The following is a 26,261-nucleotide window of genomic DNA, read 5'->3' as shown; positions in this document are numbered from 1 at the left end:
TTTGCAAAAAAGTTTAGAGTGGGCCGATAAGTTTTAAGGCCTTTCTCCAATAGGATCCTAAACTCTTGCGTTGCGTATGCATTGCGTCGGTTGCTATTGGCAACCAATGCTAAAATCAACGCGTCAGTCACGCAACGCAAAAGTTTAGGTTACTATTGGAGAAAGGCCTTAATGGAGCGTCTCCAATAGAAACCTAAGAGCATTCGTAAACGTATACGTATGACGTCACCAATGCCGAACTACATGGGAACCAACTCGATGTGTATGCAAGGCTTGTATATTCTGCACAGGCCCTTATGATGCGTCTTCAATGGGACCCTAAGAACAAGCGTTGCGTATACGTCTCGTTGGTTCTCATTTAGTTTAGTATTGGTGATGTCATACGTCTGTTTACGAATGCTTTAAGGGCCTGTCGAGAATAGACCAAAAACATGAACGTAAATATAACGTCACAATGTATTTTAAATGGATATATATATATATATATGTCCTTGCGTGCAGTGCGCGCAAGGTTAACAATTTTACATATGTCCTTGCGTGCATTGCGCGCAAGGTTGAAAACTTTACATATGTCCTTGCGTGCATCGCGCGCAAGGTTGCAATTTTTATGTATGTCCTTGCGAGCAAGTCGCGCAAGGTTATGGTACCTTGGTATTCGAAAATATAAGTTCTTTCAGGTTTAGTTAATTTCATACATTTTCCACTATAAATGCAACAGAGATAATTATATATATTTCAATTATGGTTGTATATTCTCATGCAACAATAATTATTTTCAAAGAACTGTAAGTATTTTGGGGTGTAATGTAGACCGCCTCCTCGTTGGTGCACCCTGGGTAACGCTAAATGGTCTACACACCAACACATATACATATATATATATATATATATATATATATATATATATCCCAATAGCACAGAAACTTTCCTAAAAATTTCCTAAAGATTTATTTGAAATGTTCGGAATATTTAATTGCAATGTTTAGTGAAAATTGTGTAAAGATTCAAATGTCCTAATTAAATAAACGTTCAGTGTGAAACTTTCCTCAACATTTAAATGAAATTTTCGCGTAATTATGGTTATAATTAGGTGAAAATTTCATTTAAATGTTCTGGAAAGTTTTGCGCTAAACATTTATTCAAGTGGGACATTTAAATCTTTACACAATTTGCACTAAAAATTGCAATTAAATATTCCGAACATTTCAAATAAATCTTTAGTAAATCTTTAAGAAAGTTTCGGTGCTGTGGGGGTATATATATAAGGGCGATTTCACGGGAGATTTCCGTCGACCCTTTAAATTGAGCCGAATATATTTTTTTCTTGTTCTGTAGTACAAAAAGAGAAAGGTATTTTTTTATTTTTTTTCTAAAAAATTTTCGAGTTGTGAATTTTCAAAATATCCTGTTTACTCAATGTAGACCTATTTTCAGTGGCTGATAACTCAAAAAAATGTATTTTTTCAATTTTTGCTAACAGAAGAAAAGTTTCAGTTTTTATTTTACTTTTCAATAATGTTAACGAAATATTTGTTTTTCTTTTTTTATTAAAAAAATAACAATTTTTTATAAACAAATTAAGTTTTTTTTAAATTTTGATGATTTTTGAAAAAAAATTTTAAACATAACTGGAAATACTAAGAAGATTTTGCAAAAAAGTTTAGAGTGGGCCGATAAGTTTTAAGGCCTTTCTCCAATAGGATCCTAAACTCTTGCGTTGCGTATGCATTGCGTCGGTTGCTATTGGCAACCAATGCTAAAATCAACGCGTCAGTCACGCAACGCAAAAGTTTAGGTTACTATTGGAGAAAGGCCTTAATGGAGCGTCTCCAATAGAAACCTAAGAGCATTCGTAAACGTATACGTATGACGTCACCAATGCCGAACTACATGGGAACCAACTCGATGTGTATGCAAGGCTTGTATATTCTGCACAGGCCCTTATGATGCGTCTTCAATGGGACCCTAAGAACAAGCGTTGCGTATACGTCTCGTTGGTTCTCATTTAGTTTAGTATTGGTGATGTCATACGTCTGTTTACGAATGCTTTAAGGGCCTGTCGAGAATAGACCAAAAACATGAACGTAAATATAACGTCACAATGTATTTTAAATGGATACGTTACGTTCACGTTTATGTTTTTGTCTATTCTGGACTCAACCTGAAGTATCTTCTGCAATGGACACATTCGTACGCAAACGTGTACGTTCCGTGTGACGTCAGCACGAAACGTTCACGTTCACGTACGAAGCAACCAAAGCTGAGTCCAGAATGAGCAAGTTACGCGGTACGTTAACGTTAACGTGTGATGTCACACATTTGAAATATCATTATGGCGTCAGCACGTTAACGTTATAACGTAACGTGTTCATTCTGGACTCTGCTTTATGTCGGTTTTACAATGGTTACATTTGTACATGTACGTGCACATGTACGTGCTGACGTCACAATGTTCTGCAAATAGGTGACGTCAGTACAGAACCTACACGTTCTCGTACACACGTGCCCATTGTAGAACCGACATAAATGCCTTTCTCCAATAGTAACCTAAACTTTTGCGTTGCGTGACTGACGCGTTGATTTTAGCATTGGTTGCCAATAGCAACCGATGCAATGCATACGCAACGCAAAAGTTTAGGATCCTATTGGAGAAAGGCTTTAAGGCCTTTCTCCAATAGGAACCTAAACTTTTGCGTTGCGTAACTGACGCGTTGATTTTAGCATTGGTTGCCAATAGCAACCGACGCAATGCATACGCAACGCAAGAGTTTAGGATCCTATTGGAGAAAGGCCTTTAAGGTTCCTATTGGAGACGCACGATTGGAGTTCCAGCTGAACGTTGCGCGGTGCGTGTCACTATGTATTACACGGGCTATGCGCGCTGTAAAAAATGTTTAAATAACCCAATTTTCCAATGCGTGCCATTTTTTTCTCAAACAAATATTATTCAGAAGGGTATTAAGTATGTGAAGCTTTTTTTCAACTTGAAATTCAATTGTTATCATGGTTTTTTATTTTTTGTTTATAAATAAACAAATCAATGTTTTTGCACAAAAATATCAATAAAACTATGGTTCAAGACAAGAAGAATACCGAAATCGAAGAAAATTATATATGAAAAAAGGTTTAAAATTTATGCATTTTTAGGTGTTGATTACAAAAAAAAAAAGCAAGCCCAATAAAATTGGAGTTGATGGTCCTGCCGTTGTCAATGTATTTTTCCACCAGAACATTTTTACGTATTTTGACGTGTAGAATATAAGAAAAAGTTAACAAACATGATAGGAAATTGTTTTAATTGAGTTTTTTTCGAAAAATAAAAATTGGATTTTATATCAAATAAGATCGCTGTGTATAAGGAACCCTCGATTTCATGAATAGTACGAGTGTAACTCGCATTTGTCTGATTTTTTTTACTGAAAGCACCTCTACTGCGCCATCTGTCCCTTCTTTCTGTAAGCGGGCAATCGTTTTTTGATAATAAAAGTTTTAAAAAGAAAATAAAAATAATAAAAATGCATAATTAGTTTTTGAAATAAATAAATAATTTTTTATTTAAAATTGTAACCTCTATTAGTTTTTAATAATTATCATAAACAAATTCTTTTATTTATATTTTTGTATTACAAATTTTTCAAAAAAAGTATAACTTAAATTATTTTTGATGATAAAATAATTTTTAACACTAATATAGTATTACCCCTCTATATAGGCAACCTGTTGCGTAAAGTCTATTTTTTTATGACAAGCTGTCAGATAATATTGACTATAGTTTTTGATTATGATTATAGTTTTTTGATAAAGAGACCTTCTTTCGATAGTGTCTAAATTTTTGTTTTAAATGATCAAAGTGAAAATTTTCAGTAAAAAAGGAAAAAGTGTTTAATAATTTTTTTACAAAATCCAGAAACATTATTTAAAAAAGGGCTCTTTTCCAAAAATCTATAGTAAATACAGATTTATGAAAAAATTTGTTTATTAAGATTCGGTGTTTTTACAAGCGTCAATATTATTTCCGCAATAAAAGTTGACAGCTTGTCCTAGAATTGGCACGTAACGCTATAGGTTGCCTATAGAAAGAGGTATTACTATTATACAATAAAAATTTCTTTTAGAAGCAAAAATTTTGAATATTATATTATTAAATATTAATTAATTATTATTATTAATTGATTAATTAATATTTTTAAATTTTTATAAAAATTTTTGTTGCAAATAATTTTTCAAATTTTTAATATTTTTCAAAATATAGTTTTAAAAACATATTAAAAATTTTTCTAAATACTCAAAAATAATATATATATTTAAAACTTATTATTAATATAAATAAACAATTTTTTTTGTTAATGTATCAAAATTAATATTTTTAAAAATGTTCATTTACAAAAAATTGTTTGTTTACCTTATAAGATTTCGATACAGGATAAAGTATTATCCCTTTCTGTAGGCAACCTGTCGTGGTACTGCCATTTTCTACAATAAGCTGTCAACTTTTGTCGCGGAAATAATATTGACACTCCTTCAAAAATTTTACACAGATAAACAAATTTTTTTTTAAATTCTTATTTGCTATTTTTTTTATAAAAAGCATTTTTCTTACTAAACTTTCGAAAAATTCTTTTTATAGAAAATATCTAATTTTATAATAAATTTTATTTCAACATCTCCTCTGTCGCCATCTGTGTTCTTGCTTAGAAAACACGTTTAGAACAAGATTTCTTGACTCAAATTCTCGCGTGGCAATACGTCTCTCAAGATATTCGTGAGACATGTGACGGCCATTTTCTGTAGCAAAGTGTCAGTTTTAATATTAGGATTAATTTTCTTGCTCGAGGAAACATCGAAATCTGGCAAACAAATATTTTCTAAAATCCTTATACCCTATAGTTTTTTGATAAAGAGCCTTTTTTTTGTAAAAGTGTTTGGTTTTTTTTTTAAAAAATGATAAAATTAAAATTTTTAAAAAAAGAGGGGAAAGTGTTTGAGAACCTCTGACAGTTTCTCCGTTCAGCACCCTTAATGCACACGAGCAACGTAGTCGGCCGCTTGCGGACGACAAAGTTGCTAGTTTTCAAAATATAATTGTCTTTGAATTCATTCATTCCGTCCGAACCCCTGCTGGGTTTTCAGTGACAGAGAGAAAAACAAGTAATGGAGTGAGAAAGATGTATCTTTGCTTGGCCAATGAGTATACCTGAGTCAGGTAGATCATTTCTCTAAAAGTTGTTGATGAGTAACGTACTTGAAAATTGAAATGTTTTGTACAATATAATTGCATTTTTGATTTTCGAAACTGTTAAAAATTAAAAATATTTAATTTAATATTTTTTTTGAAAAAATAAGAAATATTTTTTTTTGAAAATAAAAAATATTTCATTTCATTTTTTTTAAATCAGAAATATTTTTTATTTTAAAAATAAGAAATATTTAATTTAATTTTTTTTTGTAAATAATAAATATTTCATTCAATTTTTTTTTTGAAAATTGTATATTTGTTTTTTTGAATATTGCATATTGGACTTTGGTGATTGGATATTGGTTTTTGGATATTGGACTTTGGATATGGATTTTGGATATTGGATTTTGGATATTAAATGTTGGATATTGGATTTTGGATATTGGATATTGGATTTTGGATTTTGGATTTTGGAATTTGGATATTGATTTTTGGATATTGGATTTTGGATAGAAAAATTTGGATAAAATAAAATTCGTTGAATTCTACCATGGCCAACATAAAAGAATATGTTGTTTTAAGTAATGAAGATTTCAAAATAATAGAAAATAGAAATGAATTGTTAAATGACATGCATATGTATAAATTTGAAGATTTATTGAAAAAAGATTGAAATTCTTTTTTTAATATGCAAAGTACTTTGTATTTACAAATGCTTCAATTAATTGTTCCAATTAGAGAAGGTGATAAACATATTCAAATACTTTTTAGTGGTAGTAACAATTCGGGTCATTGGATTTGTGTCTATTACGATGGAGTAAGGCTTTATATTTTTGATAGCCTAAATGCAGGTTGTTTAAATGTCCATCAATTTGATTATTTAATTAGATTGTTTCCTTTTAAACCAATAGTAGTTTTTGTAGCTGTTGACCAACAACCGTTTGGAAGTGTTGAGTGTGGATTATATGCAATAGCATTTGCAACCTCTGTATTTTTTAATGTAATGCCAAGCAGCGTAAATTATGAAATTGATAATGATATAATGAGAAAGCATTTGAAGTCAATGTTTGAAAATAATACGTTAAATCATTTCCCGGCAGTAAGAGCGTCTAAAATAAGGAATTCGATAGTAGAAAATAATTGGAATTGTCTTTTCATAAATCGATCTGAAGAACTGAAAAATGGTAAACAAAATCCTTTTCATGTTTTAACAACTATTTCCGGTAATAGTGTCAACAGAGTTATATCACTTAATGATTTCGAAATAAAGCATTCTTCGAATGATGTAAGTGAAAAAAAAGACTTTGTGTAACTAATAAAAATGTTAAAGAAGCTTTAACACTGGAATATTCAGAAATGAACCAATCCCTAAATGAAGAATACGATAAAAAGAGATTTATAACAATAAAAGATAAGGAAAGAAAACAGAAAGCAAGGCGCGAAATGACGGATGAAAAGAAAAAAATTATACTAGAGAAAGATAGACTGAAAAAACGTATGCGCAATGAAACAGAAACAGAAATACAAAAGATAGAGCGTCTAAAAGGAAATTTGATATGCAAAAAAAAGAAACTATCTATAGAATCTGAGAATGAAAAGAAAATATGCAAAGAAAAAAATTTGGCATGTAAAAAGGCAAAATTATTTATGGAAAGTGAAGATGAAAAGAAGAAACGCAAAGAAAATAATTTGGCTTGTAAAAAAAGTAATAAAAATAGGAAAAAGATAGAAACTGTAGGAGTTGCAATTATGTCTTTTGAAGATTTTGATGAAAGTGAAGTTCTAGAGAATTATTTAGGTATGATGAATGTAAAATGTAAGTTTTGTAGTGCGTTACATTTTTTGTGTGAAAGGCCGTTAGATAAATTATTTCAAAGTTGCTGTCATAAGGGTAAAGTGAAGTTAAAAGATTTAAATCCTTATCCGCTTTATTTAAAAAGTTTGTTACTAGATTCAAGTGTTGAAGGAAAAAATTATAAAGAAAATATTCGTTGTTATAATAATTCGTTTGCTTTCGCCAGCATGGGAGCTAAGTTAGAAATTCCTAAAGGATATGGTCCCTATGTTTTTCGTGTACACGGACAAGTGTATCATAATACATGTGCTCTTCATCCTGATGATAATGAAAACCGAAAGTATGGACAGTTGTACATTCTTGATACCAATGATGCAGTGCTTGAACGATTAAAGAATAAATGTAATGAGAAATGTTTATCATCATTAATGGAAGAAATAGATAAATTATTAAGAGAAATTAATCCTTATGCTAAAGCATTTCAAATGATGAGAGAGGTAGAATTAGTAGAAGAATCACTAGCAAAATCTAAAAATAAACCTATAAGAAATATTGAAATGTGGATTAAACGCGACAGATCATTAAATCAAAGTAAATTTAATGTTCCGTCTTGTAGTGAAGTAGCAGTTGTATTTGTTAGCGAAGATGGTGAACCTCCTATGGAACGTGATATATGTATATACCCAAAATATTCAAAGAGTGTTCCAATTTCTAGTCTTAGTGAAAATGTTGATCCTATGACATATCCTTTAATGTTTCCTTATGGTGATCCTGGATGGACTGTTAACCTTAAGCATACTGAAGGTACTCGTAATGTAACACCTTTACAATTTTATATGTATCGCCTTTCATATAGAGGATCTTTCAATCCATGTTTAAAATTAGGAAAATTAACTCAGCAATACATAGTTGATGTCTGGTCGAAAGTAGAAGGTGAACGTTTAAAATACATTCGTTTACAACAAAAAAAGCTTCGAGCAGAATTGTATTGTGGATTAATGGATTATATTCACAATAAAGCAAAAGACGAAAATGTCCGACCTGGAAAAATGATTATTTTGCCATCAACGTTTATTGGAGGACCACGTTGTTATCAACAATGTTTTATGGATGCTATGCGATTAGTTCAAGAATTTGGAAAACCACATTTATTTATAACAATGACATGTAATCCAAAGTGGCGTGAAATTACAGAAAATTTGTTGGATGTTGAAACTGCGTCTGATCGCCCAGATCTTGTAGCTAGAATTTTTCAACATAAAGTGAAAGAGTTAATGAAAGAAATAAAAGACAAAGAAATTTTTGGCCCAATTATTGTATTTGTATATGTTATAGAATTTCAAAAACGTGGATTGCCACATGTGCATATAATTATATTTTTACGTACACCAATTCGAGATGCAGAAACCTTAGATAAAATGATATGTGCGGAAATACCAGACGAAACGAAGAATCCGGAACTTTTTAATATTGTAAAGCAATTTCAAGTTCATGGGCCATGTGGTAAAGAAAACATGAGTTCTCCTTGTATGGATCCTGAAAAGAAAGTTTGTACAAAACAATATCCGAAGCCTTTTTGTTCTGAAACAACTTATGGTTCGAAGAATTATCCGGAACTCAGGCGAAGAAATGATGGAAAAAAAATTATTTTTTATAAACAAGATGGATCAATTAAATGTACTGCTGACAATTCGATGATTGTACCATATAATCTTTATTTAAGTAAAACATTTAAAGGTCATATTTGTGTTATACCATGTGGTAGTACGGATGGTATTAAATATTTATTCAAATATATGCATAAAGGTCATGACACTGCAATAATAGGTTATAAGGATGATAATCAGGAAATGGAATATGATGAAATTGAACATTATTTAAATACAAGTTATGTATGTCCACCAGAAGCAATGCATAGATTATACGAATTCAATATGCATAAACAATCACATGCAACTTATAGATTAGCTGTACATCTGCCTAATCAACAATCAGTATGTTTTAAAGAAGGATTAGAAGAAGAAGCAGTTAATAAATTTAAAAATACTACATTAACAGCATGGTTCAAGTTAAATGTAGAAAATCCTGAGGCACGGAAGTATTTGTACACAGAAATACCACATAAGTATGTTTTTGTTGGATCATCTAAAACTTGGAAAATAAGGGAACGAATTACTAAACCTTTAATTTGCCGCATGTATTTCGTAAGTCCGAAAGATATTGAAAGATATTTTTTGAGAATCTTACTGCTTCATGTACGTGGTGCTAAATCGTTTGATGATGTAAGAACATATGAAGGTATTACATATAATACTTTTACAGAAGCAGCGCGTGCAAGAAATTTGATGGTAGATGATAGTGAATGGGATAATTGTTTGACTGAAGCTGTAAGCATGAAATTTCCTAAAGAACTTTGTCGTCTATTTGCATATATATGTGTGTTTGGATTTCCTCTGAATGCATTTGATTTATGGAATAAGTACAAGGAACACATGATTTTTGATAATAATGTACCCGTAGAAGTAGCACTGCAACAAGCATTAATATTAATTAATGAAGTGCTTAATTTTCATGGATTTGCTTTAAATCAATTTGGTTTGCCTAATATTGTTCAACAAATTCTTGAAGATTATATTTTTGTCGATAAAGAAGCTAATGCATTAGCATTAAAATTGCTAAAAGAAGAAGCTGAAATACTCATAAAAAGTTTGAATAGTGAACAGCGCAAAATTTTTGATGATGTCATGGCAGCAGTACATAATGATAATTGCAAAAATAGGTACTTTTTCCTTTCTGCACCTGGTGGCTGTGGTAAAAGCTATTTAGAAAACACAATTATTACTGCACTTGAAAGTGAAGAATTGGTAGTTTTAGCAGTTGCATGGACTGGTATAGCAGCTAATCTTTTAAGAGGTGGACGAACTTCACATTTAATGTTTAAATTTCCTATACCAATCAATGAAGATTCAACATGCAATATCAGTAGAATGTCAAAGCACGCTGAACTGTTAAGAAGTGCCAAAATCATTATTTGGGATGAAATAACAATGGCACCTAAATTTGCTCTACAAGCAATGGAGTCTATGCTGCGAGATATTACACAATGTAATGAACCATTTGGAGGTAAAGTTATTTTGCTTTCAGGAGATTTTCGACAAACATTGCCAATTGTTCCACATGGTAGTCGCACACACATTGTTGAAGTATGTGTGAAAAATAGTAGATTGTGGGATCTTTTTTAAAGTAGGTCCTTACATATTAACGTTAGATTACAGAATAATGATGTAGAGTTTTCAAATTGGTTACAAAATGTTGGTGATGGTAAACCTCAATCTATGTTTGAAAGAGAAAACAGTGTTTTAGAAATACCACAGGATTTAATTTCTGATGGAAATTTAATTGATGAAATTTATGGATCGTCAATAAATAAACATGATGAATCTGTTCATTCAGCTTGCATTCTTTCATTAACTAATTCTGAGGTATTAGATTTGAATGAACGTATTTTGTTAAAATTAGAAGGACAAGAAATAATTTATTATAGTATTGATTCACATGTCGACGACGATCGAAAAGATGTAAATAATATTGTTCCAATAGAATTTTTAAATAGTCTAACACCAGACGGTTTGCCTCCTCATAAATTATCTTTAAAGGTAGGATGTATAATTATGCTTTTAAAAAATATGAATTTGGTTCAGGGATTATGTAATGGGACTCGATTAGTTGTAAAATCATTATTGAGAAACGTAATTTCTGCAGAAATAATTACTGGAAAATCTAAGGGAGAAATAGTTTTTATTCCACGCATTGATTTATCTCCTTCACAAGACACATATCCATTTAGAATGATAAGAAGACAATTTCCAGTTAGACTTGCTTATGCCATGACAATTAATAAATCTCAAGGACAATCTTTTGATAAAGTAGGAATATATTTACCAATTTCAGCATTTGGTCATGGTCAAATTTATGTTGGTTGTTCTCGAGTTAAATCTAAGGAACATTTAAAAATCTATGCTCTTCCTTCTGCTGTGTACAAAAGTGTAGAATTTTCTAAAAAGTTATTTATAAAGAATATTGTTTATCACGAAATACTTTGATGTTATGTAGCTTTTATTTATTTCACATTTAATAATTATTTAAAAATGATTGTGGTTACTTGATTTTAAAATTTCTGCTTCAATGTTTGGGTCATGTAAATGCAGTTCTTAAAATATGCACACGAAATGTGTAATCTATTATAAGAATATAAGACAGACATTCAGAAATAAATAGCAATTGATTCTTGCTATATTCTTTAGTAATAATAAACATTTCTACACATTTCTTAGTGTCCTTTCGAATGGCAAGGTCTAAAAGGTGGAGAAATTTTAATTATTAATCGTTACTGACATTTTTTGGGTTTATGCTCAATTTAATAAATAATGAATTTTGAACTTTGGATATTAAAATTTCGAATTTGGATACTGAATTTTGTATATTGGATTTAGGATATTGAATTTTTGATTTTCGATATTGACTTTTGGATTTTGGATATTGAAGTTTGGATTTTGCATATTGGATTTTCAATGTTGGAAATATATTTTGCATTTCTTGCATTGGTACTAAAGATTTGTGTATTTTGAAAATTAGAGAACTTTAGTATTTAAGATATTTGCATTGTGAATATTAGATAATATTCGTATTAAAAATATATTGATATTGGGTATTAGATATTGGATTTTGGATTTTCAATATTGCATTTTTAAAATGCAATTTGGATATTGCATTTTGGATTTTAGATATTGAATTTTGGATTTTGGAAATTGAATTTTGCATGTTGCATATAAAATTTTGGATATTGGATTTTAGATATTGAATTTTTGATTTCGGATATTGAAGTTTGGATTTTGCATATTGCATTTTGGATGTTGGAAATATATTTTGCATTGGTAATAAAGATTTGTGTATTTTGGAAATTAGAGAACTTTATTATTTAACATATCTGGATTTTGAATATTAGATAATATTAGTATTAAAGATATAATAGTATTGGTTATTGGATATTGGATTTTGGATCTTGCATTTTCAATATTCAATTTTGGATTTTTCATATTAAAATTTGTATACTGTAATTTGGATATTACATTTTTAATTTTAGATATTCAATTTTGAATTTTGCATATTGCATTTTGGATTTTCAATTTAGAATTTTGGATGTTGGATACTGAATTCTTGATATTTGATTTTGGATATTAGAATTTAGATATTGAATTTAGTTTTTTGGATATTGAATTTTGGATTTTGGATACTAAATATTGGATTTTTGATTTTCGATGTTGGAAATATAATTTGAATTTTTTTTGTATTGGCACCAAAGATTTGTGTATTTCGAATATTAGATAATTTTAGTATTGAAGATAATTGGATTTGCAATAATAGATAATATTCGTATTTAAGATAAATTGATAGTGGGTATTAGATATGGGTCAAATTTTCTCAAAAATATCAAAGTTGGTCGTGGGTCTTTTAATTTTGATGAAATCGAGTGTAATAATAGTATTGTATAAGGAAAGAACAAGGAAAAAAAATGTCTATAAATTTTCAAAATTTTGGATTTTACCGGGCATCAAAGTTTGAAGTACTGATTTTTTCAAAAGCCAATATCTTAGAGGCACTTTAATCAATTTTATTCATATTTAGGGGAATATTAATTTGTGTTCGTACAATTTTTAAGATATGAGTGTTATAAAAAAATTCACAATGCATCTAAAAATAATTGAAGTTTTGGAGAATTTTATTGAAATGGGTATTTAAAAAAATTAGGATTTTTAAAAATTTCAATTCAATTATTTTAAGATAATTAAATTTTCAAAAACAATCAATTGAACAATTTTTAAATGAATCAAATTTTGTAGAATTGTTTTGAAATGAATTGAATATCTTAAAGAGTTTGATTAAAATTGTTGAAAGTAATCGAGTTTTTGAAGAATTTTAAATAAAAATTTTGAAAATAATTGAACTTTACGAAGAGCTACACTTGAAATTATTCACAAATAAATATTTAACAGACAAGAATTTCTTTCTGTGCGTATGTCATCAATTTCAAATTGAATCGAAATATTAATTCTTTAAAAAATTTATCTTGAACCTTTATAACCTAACTGCAACCTTTTATAATAACGTCAATAATTTTTATTCCATTTTACAAAAAAAGGATTTAAATATAGACCTGTTCTGTGGATTTGTCTATATTAAGCGTTCATTAGTTGTTTGCGAATGAAATAAAAGTTCCTTCATTAAACGATGAAAATTCCACTTTATACTTGTTATTAAAAGCTTACAGTTTCAAAAATTATTTGTAAAACGTCCTTCAGAAAATACGTCTTTTATAAGTTATCAGCTTTACAAATTTTCATACATTTAAAACTTTCTAAAAACTTCAGAAATAAAAGTGTCTATAAAATAATGAAATATCCAAAAGTTTATTTAAAGCATGCATTTTACGCGCGTTTACGCGCGTTTATTTTAGCTAGGAATATGATAAAAAAATTAAAAATTGTTAATATTTAAAAATATTATAATGTTCGTGAAAAACTCATTAAGGGCCATAAATAGAAAATGTCATTAGGCCCAAGAACTTCGCTCAGGCCCCGCTCGGTGCATGCGTCCCTCGAGCTCCGAGTTTATGGCCTGGCCTGTAGAGTGGGGCTATACAACTTCCCCTTACAGGACGCAATCGATGACTGTCGTTGTTTCATCTTTTTTGCTCTTCACATTTTTTCGCGCTCTCTCTTTCTCTTTCTCTCTGCCCACACAGCACAATATATTGCTGTAAGCTTACCTCAAGCTTACATGTAATTTTTGTAAGCTAACTTACATTGTAAAGTCATGGTAAGCTTACACGGTAACATCACTGTACGGTTACAGTAAGTTTACACGGTAAGCTTATATTAATTGCTAACAAAGAACAAAGTATTAATTTATCAACTTACAGTAAACAATAAATTGTTTTGCACAATTATATTTATTTTATCATTTATATAAAAACCCCGGTAGGGTTTGCTTAAAAAAATTTACTGCGCATTCGTAAGTGCCATAGAAAGCTACTGCGCATAAATATTTTAAAAAAATTATTTATTGATACCTTTGAAAACTTGCCGTGTAAGCTTACTGTAACCTTACCATGACTTTACAATGTAAGTTAACCATGACATTACTGTGTAAGCTTACTGTATGGCGGACATTTTTATATTACCTCGACCTTACCTGAAGCTTACAGGGTTAGCTTACAAAAATTACATGTAAGCTTGAGGTAAGCTTACAGCAATATACTGTGCTGTGTGGGTGGGTATAACGTGAACTACAGTTTTTAATCGCATTCTCTTGTAAAGTTTCAGATCTCGAATTTTGAAGTAAATTTTCTACGATTTGTATTTTCTAAACAAAATATATTTTCGTTGTAAACTTTTTTTTGTTACGGAGTTCATTTTATTTCTTTAAACAATTAAATCTCTGTTTAAATTAAAAAAAAGTGTTAAATTGTTCTTTTGAGAAGAAATTGGGTGACAAATGAAAACTAGGTAAGTGATTTTTTCTAAATTAAGTGTTTAAAAATTATAAAAAAGTAATTATTCTAAGCAATAATAAGAGATTCATTTTCAAAGTAAGTGTATTTGTGGTGATATTTTTTAGAAAATATTTTTTATACGTATTATTTTCATTTGTAATTTCAAATGAAAATATATTTTCGTTATAAATTTTTTTTGTTACAGAGTTAATTTAATTTTTATTTCTTTAAATAATTAATTCTTTGTTTAAATTGGAAAAAAGTGTTAAATTGTTCTTGTAAAGAAGAAAGATAAAAATAATTTGAAAAGAATTTGGGTGACAAATGACTTAAAAATTAAATTTCAGAGTAGGTGTATTATTTAAAAAGGAAATATTTTTCTTAAAGAATTTTTTCGAACACGAAAACTTATTGTGGTGATTGATTTTCGCTGGCGGATTGTGTTGACTGTGTTTGGACCGAGTTCAGTCCCAACTCGGTCCAGTGCGGCCCGAGGCCAAATATCATAATAAATTAATGAAATATGATGAAATAAATGATTAAAGTTGATAAATAAGTATTTAAAAAGTTAATATTATTACAATCGCAATATTAAAAAAAATAACACCTACATTGACAGGCAAACAACTCACTCTATAATTATTAATTAAAGTTTAATAAAAGCTTAATTTAAATAAATTTTTCCACAAATTAACTTTTTAAATACTTATTTATCAATTTTAATCATTTATTTCATCATATTTCATTAATTTATTATGATATTTGGCCTCGGACCGCACTGGACCGAGTTGGGACTGAACTCGGTCCAAACACAGTCAACATAATCCGCCAGGGATTTAAGAAAAGATTTTTTATGCAAGTTATTTTAATAAAAGAAAAATGTCAAATTCAGAAAGAAAAGGTTGCTTAAGTGCTCCAGATTTTAGCATTATAGATACTGTAGGAGAAAAGTTAAGTGATAATCAAATTAATGTATTTGCACAACTATTGCAAAGAGTACCACAATCAGTTTTTGATATGCAAAAATCTTAGTATTTGCAAATTCTTGATTTAGTTATTCCGATTAACAGAAATCAAAAGCATATTTGAATACTTTTTAGTGGTTCTTGTAGTCTTGGTCATTGGATTTGCACTTATTATGATGGATTAAGGCTTTATATTTATGATATTCTTAATAAAGGTTGTTTAAATGAGGATCAAATAAAATATTTAGAAAGATTATATCCCTTTAAACCAACCGTAGTTTTTGCAAAAGTTCATCAACAACCGAATGGTATTGATTGTGGAATATTTGCAATAGCATTTGCAACATCTTTATATTTTAATATAATGCCGAATACTCTTGATTACGTTCACAGCAGAATGAGGCAACATTTCAGCTTAATGTTTAAAAAGAATTGTTTATTTCCTTTTCCTGCAAAAATAACGTCTGAAACTAGAAACTTAATTATTGAAAACGATTGAAATTTAGAAAGTAAGAATAAAAAATTGCGTTTAGAAACAGAAATTGAAAAAAAGCAGCGTCTAGAAAATGATTTAATGCGTAAAAATTTAAAAATTTTGACAGAAACAGAGGTTTAAAAAAAAGAGCGCCAACAAAGGAATGTATTATGTAAGAATATTACATTTTTATTGAAAACGGAGGTTAATAAAAAAGAGCGTCAAGAAAGAGATTTCACCAATAAATAAATAAAAAGAATACTAAACAGTTAGAAACATTAGAAACTGCAATTATATCTTTAGATGAATTTGATAAAAAAAATATTTCTAAAAATTATTTGGGTGAAAGGTCTTCAGATAATAATTTTAATAGCTGTTGTCACAAAGAGAAAGTAAAGTTAAATGACTTAACTCCTTATCCTGAGTATTTAACCAATTTATTATGTGACTCTATCTCTGTGGGTAAAAATTATAGAGAAAATATTCGTTCGTATAACAGTTCATTTGCTTTTGCTAGCATGGGAGCTAAATTAGAAGTTCCAAAAGGAAAAGGTCCGTATGTTTTCTGCATTCATGGACAAGTACATCATTGTACATACTCTATTCATCCAAATGATGACGATAGTCGAAAAAATGGTCAATTGTATATAATTGATTCAAATGCAGCTGTAAAAGAAAGATTAAATAACGAATATAATAATAAATGTTTGATGAAATTATTATCGGAAATTGATATTTTACTTAGAGAGATTAATCCATATGCTAAAGCTTAAAATTGATTTTTTAGGTTCAATAAAAATTAATTTGTAAAAGCATTCATAGTTAAAATTTCACAATAGATGGATTCTTTCAACTTCGAATGCTTTTACAAATTAATTTTTCTTGAACCTAAAAAAATCAGGTTCAAAAAATTCTCAGAACTGTCATGATCTTTTTGATTTGATTTGAATGTAAAAAATATTTGGAATGTTTGTATGTATTTCTACAATTTTTCTCTATTATTTATTACTTTTTAGGAAGCCATAATAAAAGCATTCTATTTAAATAAAAAAATTTTTTTTACATTATATTTTTATTTATTTTAGTATATTACCTACTGAGTATCCATTTAGTATATTTTCAATTAGCTCTTTTCGGGACTAAAATTCCAGAATTTTTTCTTTTGCTCTGGCTTTGTTTTTGAGTTAGTGGAGCAAAAATAAGGTAAGGTGTAAGGCGGCTTCCATAAATGATGTCACAGGATTTTCGGACATTTTCGACCCCCCCCCCCTCCCCTATGTCACAATTTGTCACATTTTTTCAGACCCCCCCACTCCTATGTCACGTCACAATATTCAAAACAGTTATTTTTCATGAAAAAAATCTTTTTTCAATAAATAGAAACTTAGTTACTTTAAATAATCCCTCAACTAATGAATTTGCTTATTTTTCAAGCATTTTTAATGCAAATATACTTGCAAAAGAAAATCAGGACAAAATTAATAATAATTGCGCACTAATTGTATTCTGAATTTTCCCAATTTTATTCAAAAACAAATATTAATTTTTATAAGTTCTGATTACATTATTATTAGTTTTAGAGCTATAAAAATAATTCTTATAAATTTTGTTTTAAACATAAATAATCTTTGCATACCTTAAGGTTAAGTTAGTTTAACGTTGGCACTATACTGGCTTGCGCAAACGGCGCGCTTTATGAAAGATATTTAAATTTCACGAAGTAAAAAAATTGATTTCTTTATTTAAATGAAAGTTACTTTTAAAGTAAATTCGTGATGTCACAGTTTATGAAACACCCCCCCTCCGCCCTGTCACAATTTCGTAAACCCCCCCCCTCCTCCTCTAAGCCTGTGACATCATTTATGGAAGCCGCCTAAGGTACTGTTTTTAAAAAAATCTGTTATTTAATTTTTTTACCTCCTAAGTTTGAATTTGTCCGATTAAAGGCACTCTCACACCTTTTTGGCTGCCTGCAGGTTACCATGACAACGCATGAGAGTGAGTGCGACAGAAAATTTAAAAATTGGAATATTCAAATTTTCTGTCTTACTCACACTCGTGTGTTGCCATGGTAACCTGCAGGCAGGCAGGCAGCCAAAAAGGTGTGAGAGTGCCTTAAAGGTGGTCTGTTTTAAAAAAAATCTGTTATTTAATTTTTTTATCTCCTAAGTTTGTATGTCTCCGGTTAAGGGTTGTTAGGAAATGCGTTAGATTTTCTGCGTTATATTAAACAGAGACCAATTTATATCATTTATCCAGAAAGAGGAAGACAGAAAGATATTTTCACTAAATGGTATCCTTACTATGAAATGAGTAGATAGGTAAATTAGCTAAAGCAAGATATTCTTATACTATTTTTCTGGACTGACGAGAGAAAATTAGAGCGTAAAATTTCAAGCGTTACTTGACAAAGAAAAAATTATGTCATTTTCCTTGAAAAAGAAAGAGAGAATGAGTAACATAGTAATGTCTATCTACTGCTACCTGAGCAAAGAACATTTTATTTTTCTTTTGTTTTAGGGTTTCAAATACCTGTCTTTCGTGCATTGACAGTCATTAAAGAAGGACTATTGCTTTGTAGGGTTTGTTCGTCCCAGAGTCAAGAACTGTTACTTCAAGTTTTATGACTCTTCATTAGTATGTAAGAAAACAATATAATTTTTTTTCGTATTACTATGTGAAGAAAACTTTATTTTTCAGAATATTCGTTTTATGACGATTTCAACGATATGATATTCAACAAAAAAATCCTAACTTCAATTTTGTTTTTTTAGGATTCGTTCAGTATAAGATTCGAAAAAAGCTATTTGAATATTGATTTCCCTTTTGTGGATAGGTTTTTAATACCTGACTTTCGGGCATCGACCGTCATTAAACAATATCTTTTTTTAAAGGGTTTCCTCGATTCTAGAGTCGCGAACTGTCCTTTCAAGTTTTATGGCTCTTAATGAGTATGTGAAGAAACAAAATTATTTTTTATTTTGTCTAAATATGTAAAAAAATGTTTCTCGTAATCTGTGTTTCGTGACGATTCCAATATATTTGACATAAACATAAGAACATTATTTTATCCTGAGTGTAAAGAAATATATATATATATATATATATATATATATGTGTGAAGTAGTTAAAGCATGACATTATAAATATTATATTATTTTAATGAATAGAAGAGTATGCGGACAAAAATTTTAAAAATGTACCAAATTCGCTTGAAACTTGATATTTTAAATTTATTCAAAAGTAAAACTATTTTTGAATCCGCTATTTGCCGTACCTGGAAACACGAAAGAGGACAAAGTAAAAATTTTCGACCATATTAGTTTGACATTTTGAATGCTTTAATTTTAACCTAAAATTTGGATGAAGATGATAAATGATTTATTCAATTTGCTTGTTTGGCATTAGAGATTGTAGGACACATTTACCGATTCATTATTCCTACTCCAATCTTTCCGATGAACATATTTCCTACAACTAATATTTTCCAAAGAAAGATTTTTCCAATAGCTAAATTTCCCAAATCTTAAATTTTTCACAACGGTCAGACATTCGCTTTTAATATTGAATACAACTCCATATTTTTGTAAAGTTAATTTAATATAAAGGTATATTTAAAGAAGATGTATATAATATAATCTCAGGATCTTTTATTACATTTATTTTACTGCCGTTCGACTGAGTAATGGCAAGAGTCGAACATTTCGGATATCGCCGACACCTTCAAAAAATGCAGACATTTTTTTCAGAATGTTTGTGATATAAAAGCCCTCAACGTGTAAAAAAAACTTTCCCCCTTGTTTCTAGTAACTCAGCCAAGATTAAAAATAAATTATGAAACTTATAATTAAAATTAAATAAAAAAAGACTAGACAATTTTGACGCAGTTTGACAAGAAGAAACAAAAAAGATTACCAAGTATAATATGAAGTTAATTGGATGAAAGATTGAAGGTTGTGAAATCATTAGATTGGAAAAAGTATAATTTTTGAAAAGAGTAGGTTAGGAGAAGCATACTTTAACAAAATAATATGTTGGGAAAAGTGGACTATGGGAAATAGAAAGATTGGGAATTTTAACTATTGGCAAAAACAGATTGGGAAATGTGTAAAGTAAGACAAAATAAATATTTCGAAATCAAACTTATTAGCTTTATTAAAAGTTTTCATAGTTTTTTTTAAATTTATTCCATCCAATTTTCAATTTATTATTCAATTAATTCAATTCGTTTCATGAATTTTTATTTGTTTAATATTTAGTACAATTTTTAAAAAACTTTTCAGTTAATCGTTTAATTTTTTTAAGGATTTTCTTTTTTTCCCACACATCACATTATATTTCATAAACATTTCATGAATATTTGATTGAAAGATTTGAAATATTTCAATGCAAGGTTCATGAAATGTTGATGAAAACAGGAAAATGTCCGCCTATAAGAAATATTGCCGTGAAATTTTGCTGAAATATTACACATTAAGACTCCTGCAATATTACAAATGAAGACTCTGCAATATTCAGAAAATATTTCAAAGAAAGTTAGAAACTTTTTTAAAATATGAAATCAATCGTTATTTTCTAACATGTTCAACACCTTAGGATCCTTAGCATCATTTAAGTTGGAATTTTTCTATAATATTTTAATGAAATATTTCAGCAAAATTACACGGCAATATTACTTATAGGCGGACATTTCCCTAATTTCAGCAATATTTCAAGGACTTTACATTGGAATATTTCAGAAATATTTAGAAAATATCATGTGCTGTGTGTGTTTATACGTTATTTTCTCATTTTGTTGTTAAGTTCCTTTATAATTTTTTATCATTCTTTGCTCATTTAATAAATTTTATAGTTTTTCATAATTTTTTCATTTCTTAGAAATGTTGTCCCTTCTCTAAACTGAATAACTTTTTCCTTATATTATTCTTTTTTAATAGATTCTAGTCAGTTTTTTTTGCATTTTTTCCTGTATTTTTACAAATTTCCCAATCGTTCCTATATTTCAATAGTTTTTCGTTCTGTTATAACATTTTCTTTAATTTTTTAAAAATATTTCTGTAAATCATTTCAATTTTTTTTAATTTTCAGATTCTTTTTATATTCGTTTATAAATTCTTTTATTTTCTTACAACATTTTATTTTATACAATTTTTAACATTTCATAATTTTTTTAAAATTTAAAGCTGTTTAGTTTTTGTTTTGGGCATTTTTAAATAATTTAAGCTTTTTTCGTCCTTTAAAGCTTTGTTCTTACATTTTTTAAACTCCTTCATTTTATGAATAATCTCCTTAAATTTCTTATATTTTAAGAATTTTCTTTTCTTAACATTTCTATAGTGTGTTTTACAAAACTTAAGTTATTAGGATTTTTATACTTATTAAACTGCTTAATTTATTAAAAATTTGTTGGCTTATATTTTTCTCATCTTTTTGATAATTTACTTTACTTTTTAAATTTTTTATTCATGATTTTTCAGATATTTTAAAAAGTATTCTACATTTTTAAAAATTTGTGAATTATTTTTTAATAAATCTTGTTATTTTCTCTTATCCCTAGATTTATTCTTTTATCTATATTTTTATATATTTTGAACCATAAAAAAAATTATTGCAAACTTGTTTTGCTTATCACTACAAAAAAATAAAATATCAATAAAAATTAATTTATTTATAAATTATTTAATTTTATTAGTGAAAGTAATACTTTTTTTAGGGTTCCGTACTCGGTTCGGAACCCTATTAATATCGGTTTTTTTGAAATCGTGTACCCCTCCCCCCTAGCGGCCATATAAATTTATCTGGAGGGCTGAAAATTAGTAAACATATGTATTTTCGCGTGTAGATTACAGGAAAATTATAGCGAACTTGATTGGAATTGATTAACATAGCGTTGTCAAGGAAAAACCATGAATTTTTACGAAAAATGCCTAAAAATGACTATGTACCCCCCCCCTAGCGGCCACATCTTTTGACATAAAGAGCTCAAATTTGACACACTTACGTATTTTTACGTGAAAATTACAGGAAAATTATAGCGAACTTGATTCGGATCAATTTACATAGCGTTGTCAAGGAAAAATCAAAAATTTCGAAAAAAATAATTTATTCTCCCTAGCGCACACAATATTCAACCCAGACAGATCATATTTAGTATACAAATGTATTTTTACGGGAAAAATACAGGGGAAAAAAAGCGGTCACGATTAGAGTTGATGATTAACTTTTTATCAAGTTTTTCAAGAAAAAATGACAATTTTAGGAAAAAAATGTATTTTTCCACCAAAAACGAACAAAATTTTATTTAAAGGAAATTAAATTTATATATTTTAACGTATTTTTACGTGTAGATTACAAAAAAAATATAGCGAGCATGATTGGAGTTGATTATCATAGCGTTGTCAAGGAAAAACCATGAATTTTTACGAAAAATACCTAAAAATGAGTATGTACCCCCCCCCCTAGCGGCCACATCTTTTGACATAAAGAGCTCAAATTTGACACACTTACGTATTTTTACGTGAAAATTACAGGAAAATTATAGCGAACTTGATTCGGATTAATTTACATAGCGTTGTCAAGGAAAAATCAAAAATTTCGAAAAAAATGATTTATTCTCCCTAGCGCACACAATATTCAATCCAGACTGTTCATACTTGCTGTAAAACTCAATTTTTGCGTGAAAAATACAGGGAAAAAATGTAAGCGCGATTGGAGTTGATGATCAATTTTTATCAAATTTTTGAAGAAAAATGATAAATTTCAGAAAAAAATGTATTTTTCCGCAAAAAACGAAAAAAGTTTTTCTACAGTGATTCAAATTTATATATTTTGACGTATTTTTACGTGTAGATTACAAAAAAAATATAGCGAGGATGATTGGAGTTGATTTTTCTGGAATTAATAAACAAATTTTATTTTTTAGATAACTTTCGATTTTTCCTTGACAAGCAGCTACTAGCCTTATATCAATATCTTAAGTTTTATCTCTTTTTGACTTAGAAAGATAAAATTTAATATTCAATATATTTTTAAAATGTAAATACAATAAAAATATTGCGAGTTGAAATAAAATTATGTTTCTTATATTTTTTTAGTAAAATATTTTTTAAAAAATAAAATCGGACAAGTGCGAGTTACACTCGCACTGAAATCGAGGGTTCCGTACTCGAAGCGAACTTATTTGGTATAAAAACAAATGTTTAAAAAATATGTGTTGTATGACAACTAATATAAGTGATACGAAGAGGAACAATTTTCTTGAATTTTACAAAATTGTTCCTTTTTGTATCACTTATATTAGTTGTCATACAACACATATTTTTTAAACATTTGTTTTTATACCAAATAAGTTCGCTTCGAGTACGGAACCCTCGATTTCAGTGCGAGTGTAACTCGCACTTGTCCGATTTTATTTATTTATAATGAAGATTCAAAAACAGAAATTTAAACAAGCCTATTGGCAGATATATCCTGGACAAAAGATCCGGATAATATCCCACACAGCACAACATCTTACACCAGGCCTACAGCAGGCTTACATGTAAGGTTTGTAAGGTAACATCGTAAGCCCATAGTAGACTTACAGTAAACCTAAAATGTCCGCCTTACAGTAAGCTTACATGGTAGGGTCGAGGTAAGCTTACATGGTAGGGTCCAGGTAAGCTTACACGGTAAGGTCGAGGTAAGCTTACACGGTAAGGTCGAGGTAAGCTTACATGGTAGGGTCGAGGTAAGCTTACATGGTAGGGTCGAGGTAAGCTTACATGGTAGGGTCGAGGTAAGCTTACACGGTAAGGTCGAGGTAAGCTTATGAGTAAAGGCTGTGGTAAGGTTATTATTAAGTTGTAAGGTTGAGGTAAGGTTGTGGTAAGCTTACAAGGTAAGGCAAGTTATATTCAAATAATAATATTAATAATAAATAAATATTCAATAAAAAAATTTTTCTTTTGCCTTATTCTATTTTGGGAACCTATCATTTCGCAGAAAGTTTTGAAAACAAATTTGGGAGGAGTAGGATTCGAACCCGGGACCGAAGTATATACCTAACAACCTAACCAACTGAGCTAAACGGGGAACTGACAATGAGAAAAGTAATCTTGCTTTTAAGGAGTTGATTATCTTCTTGGTTCCACTTTAAAAGTAAGATTACTTTTCTCATTGTCAGTTCCCCGTTTAGCTCAGTTGGTTAGGTTGTTAGGTATATACTTCGGTCCCGGGTTCGAATCCTACTCCTCCCAAATTTGTTTTCAAAACTTTCTGCGAAATGATAGGTTCCCAAAATAGAATAAGGCAAAAGAAAAATTTTTTTATTCAATATTTATTTATTATTAATATTATTATTTGAATATAACTTGCCTTACCTTGTAAGCTTACCACAACCTTACCTCAACCTTACAACTTAATAATAACCTTACCACAGCCTTTACTCATAAGCTTACCTCGACCTTACCGTGTAAGCTTACCTCGACCCTACCATGTAAGCTTACCTCGACCCTACCATGTAAGCTTACCTCGACCCTACCATATAAGCTTACCTCGACCCTACCATGTAAGCTTACCTCGACCTTACCGTGAAAGCTTACCTCGACCTTACCGTGTAAGCTTACCTCGACCCTACCATGTAAGCTTACCTCGACCCTACCATGTAAGCTTACTGTAAGGCGGACATTTTAGGTTTACTGTAAGTCTACTATGGGCTTACGATGTTACCTTACAAACCTTACATGTAAGCCTGCTGTAGGCCTGGTGTAAGATGTTGTGCTGTGTGGGATGTCAGGAATATTGCGAGCACGATGCTGGCACAGTCAGTCTTGTCATAAAGTAGGTGGCACAAAAGGTGCGTTACAGCACGGACACGGTCCGCCGCTCGTCGTGCCTGTAACGTGCCAGACACGTTTGTTATCTGGGGAGCGTTGCGCTGAGCTGGTTTTTAATTTATAACTTATACAAATATAGCTGTCGCAAAATTCCCTTGGGGGATGGCGTAAGAAGGTGATGAAATAAGTAACATTTTGAGGTAGTTTTGAAAAAAACGAAGGGGGCATAATGTGTTAAAAATTAAAAACAATAATTTTTTTAAGTTTTTTCTATGACATTTTTTTTTTAATTTTTTGGTACACAGTTTAAAACTTTAGAAAATTCTGCAAAAAATATTTTTTTTGGTGTTTTAAAATTCATTCACTTATTTTCAAGTTATAGCGCTTTATAATTATTTTTCAAAAAAGTTTGACCCCTGCCGGCAATCCCGCATTATACGGACGTGAAATCATGTTTTTTATTTTAGTTTTTACTTATATTAAAACATATCTATATCATTACCAAAAAAAAATTTTCAGTGGCTTTTTTCAGAGAATGCTTTTTATTTCAATGTGAGAAATCAATTTTTTAGACAAAAAGATTAAATTTACAGTGTAAAAAATTTTTCGGTTTTAAAAATCGTGAAAAGTGCCGGAAAAAATTATGTGAATATTTTTTGAAAACCTTGTTTCTGATTTCAGATATTGATGAGTAAAATAAGCCAACAAAATTTTAGGACAATCCATCAAAGTGTTTTGGAGATAATTTGTACACAAGATTTTGTGACATACACACAAATATATTTGGACATTTGTTTAAAACCCATTTTAAAAAAATCGTTACCAATACAAAGCTCCCTCCTTCCGGAAGGAGAGATAGCAATATAAAAACAATATAATTTATAGAAAGATTTTTTTAGTTAAGTTTGAAGGATTATTAGATATTGATGATGAAATTAGTGTTACAAAGGTAGATAATATAAATATTTCAGATCATATAAAATTACGAGAAGAAACTTATGCGAATTTAAATTTAAAACAAAAAGGAATTGTTGATTTTATATTGAATGTAGTGGAGGATTCTTCTACTGATGGTTCTAAATGCTTATATGTAAATGGTCCTGGAGGTTTTAGAAAAAAAAACTTTTGTACACTACTTTGTGGCACTTATTATTAAGTAAAGAAAAAACTGTTTGTAACATGGCATTTACAGAAATTGTTGCGTCCTTACTTCCAAGCAGTAAAACTCTTCATACAGTTTTGGGCTTACCTGTTCCACTGTATAGTGATTCATCTTCAAATATAAAAGAGCGGTCTAAAGAAACACATTTTTTGAAAAATATTGATGTTTTTATTTGGGATGAGGCGCCAATGACTCCGAAATCTTCTCCATAAATTATGAATATGTTATTAAGAGATATAATGTAATCAAATTATGTTTTTGGTGGTCACGAGAAACAGAATGTTTGAATTTTTTATTAAAAGTTATTGTTCTGCGTCAAC

General features: G+C 29.3%; 2 protein-coding genes across 2 annotated transcripts in view; one reads left to right on the top strand and one right to left on the bottom strand.

The window, feature by feature from the left end:
- Positions 1 to 26,261, bottom strand: part of LOC127279132 (uncharacterized) — a 326,137-nt gene that overhangs the window by 286,085 nt on the left and 13,791 nt on the right. The gene's annotated exons all lie outside the window — the stretch shown is intronic.
- Positions 6,533 to 26,153, top strand: LOC127279225 (uncharacterized). The gene is made up of 9 exons (XM_051301460.1): positions 6,533 to 6,872; positions 7,128 to 7,736; positions 7,857 to 8,153; positions 8,376 to 10,174; positions 10,247 to 10,627; positions 10,673 to 11,007; positions 15,624 to 15,796; positions 25,679 to 25,885; positions 25,972 to 26,153. The coding sequence occupies exons 1-9, from the start codon at positions 6,533 to 6,535 to the stop codon at positions 26,151 to 26,153; spliced, it is 4,323 nt and encodes a 1,440-aa protein (XP_051157417.1).

This window comes from Leptopilina boulardi, unplaced genomic scaffold, assembly GCF_019393585.1.
Source record: "Leptopilina boulardi isolate dan_hultmark-lab unplaced genomic scaffold, ZJU_Lbou_2.1 LbouV2_214, whole genome shotgun sequence".
NCBI lineage: Eukaryota > Metazoa > Arthropoda > Insecta > Hymenoptera > Figitidae > Leptopilina > Leptopilina boulardi.
The sequence above is the reverse complement of the archived record's forward strand: the minus strand, read 5'-3'. Positions and strand labels throughout refer to the sequence as shown.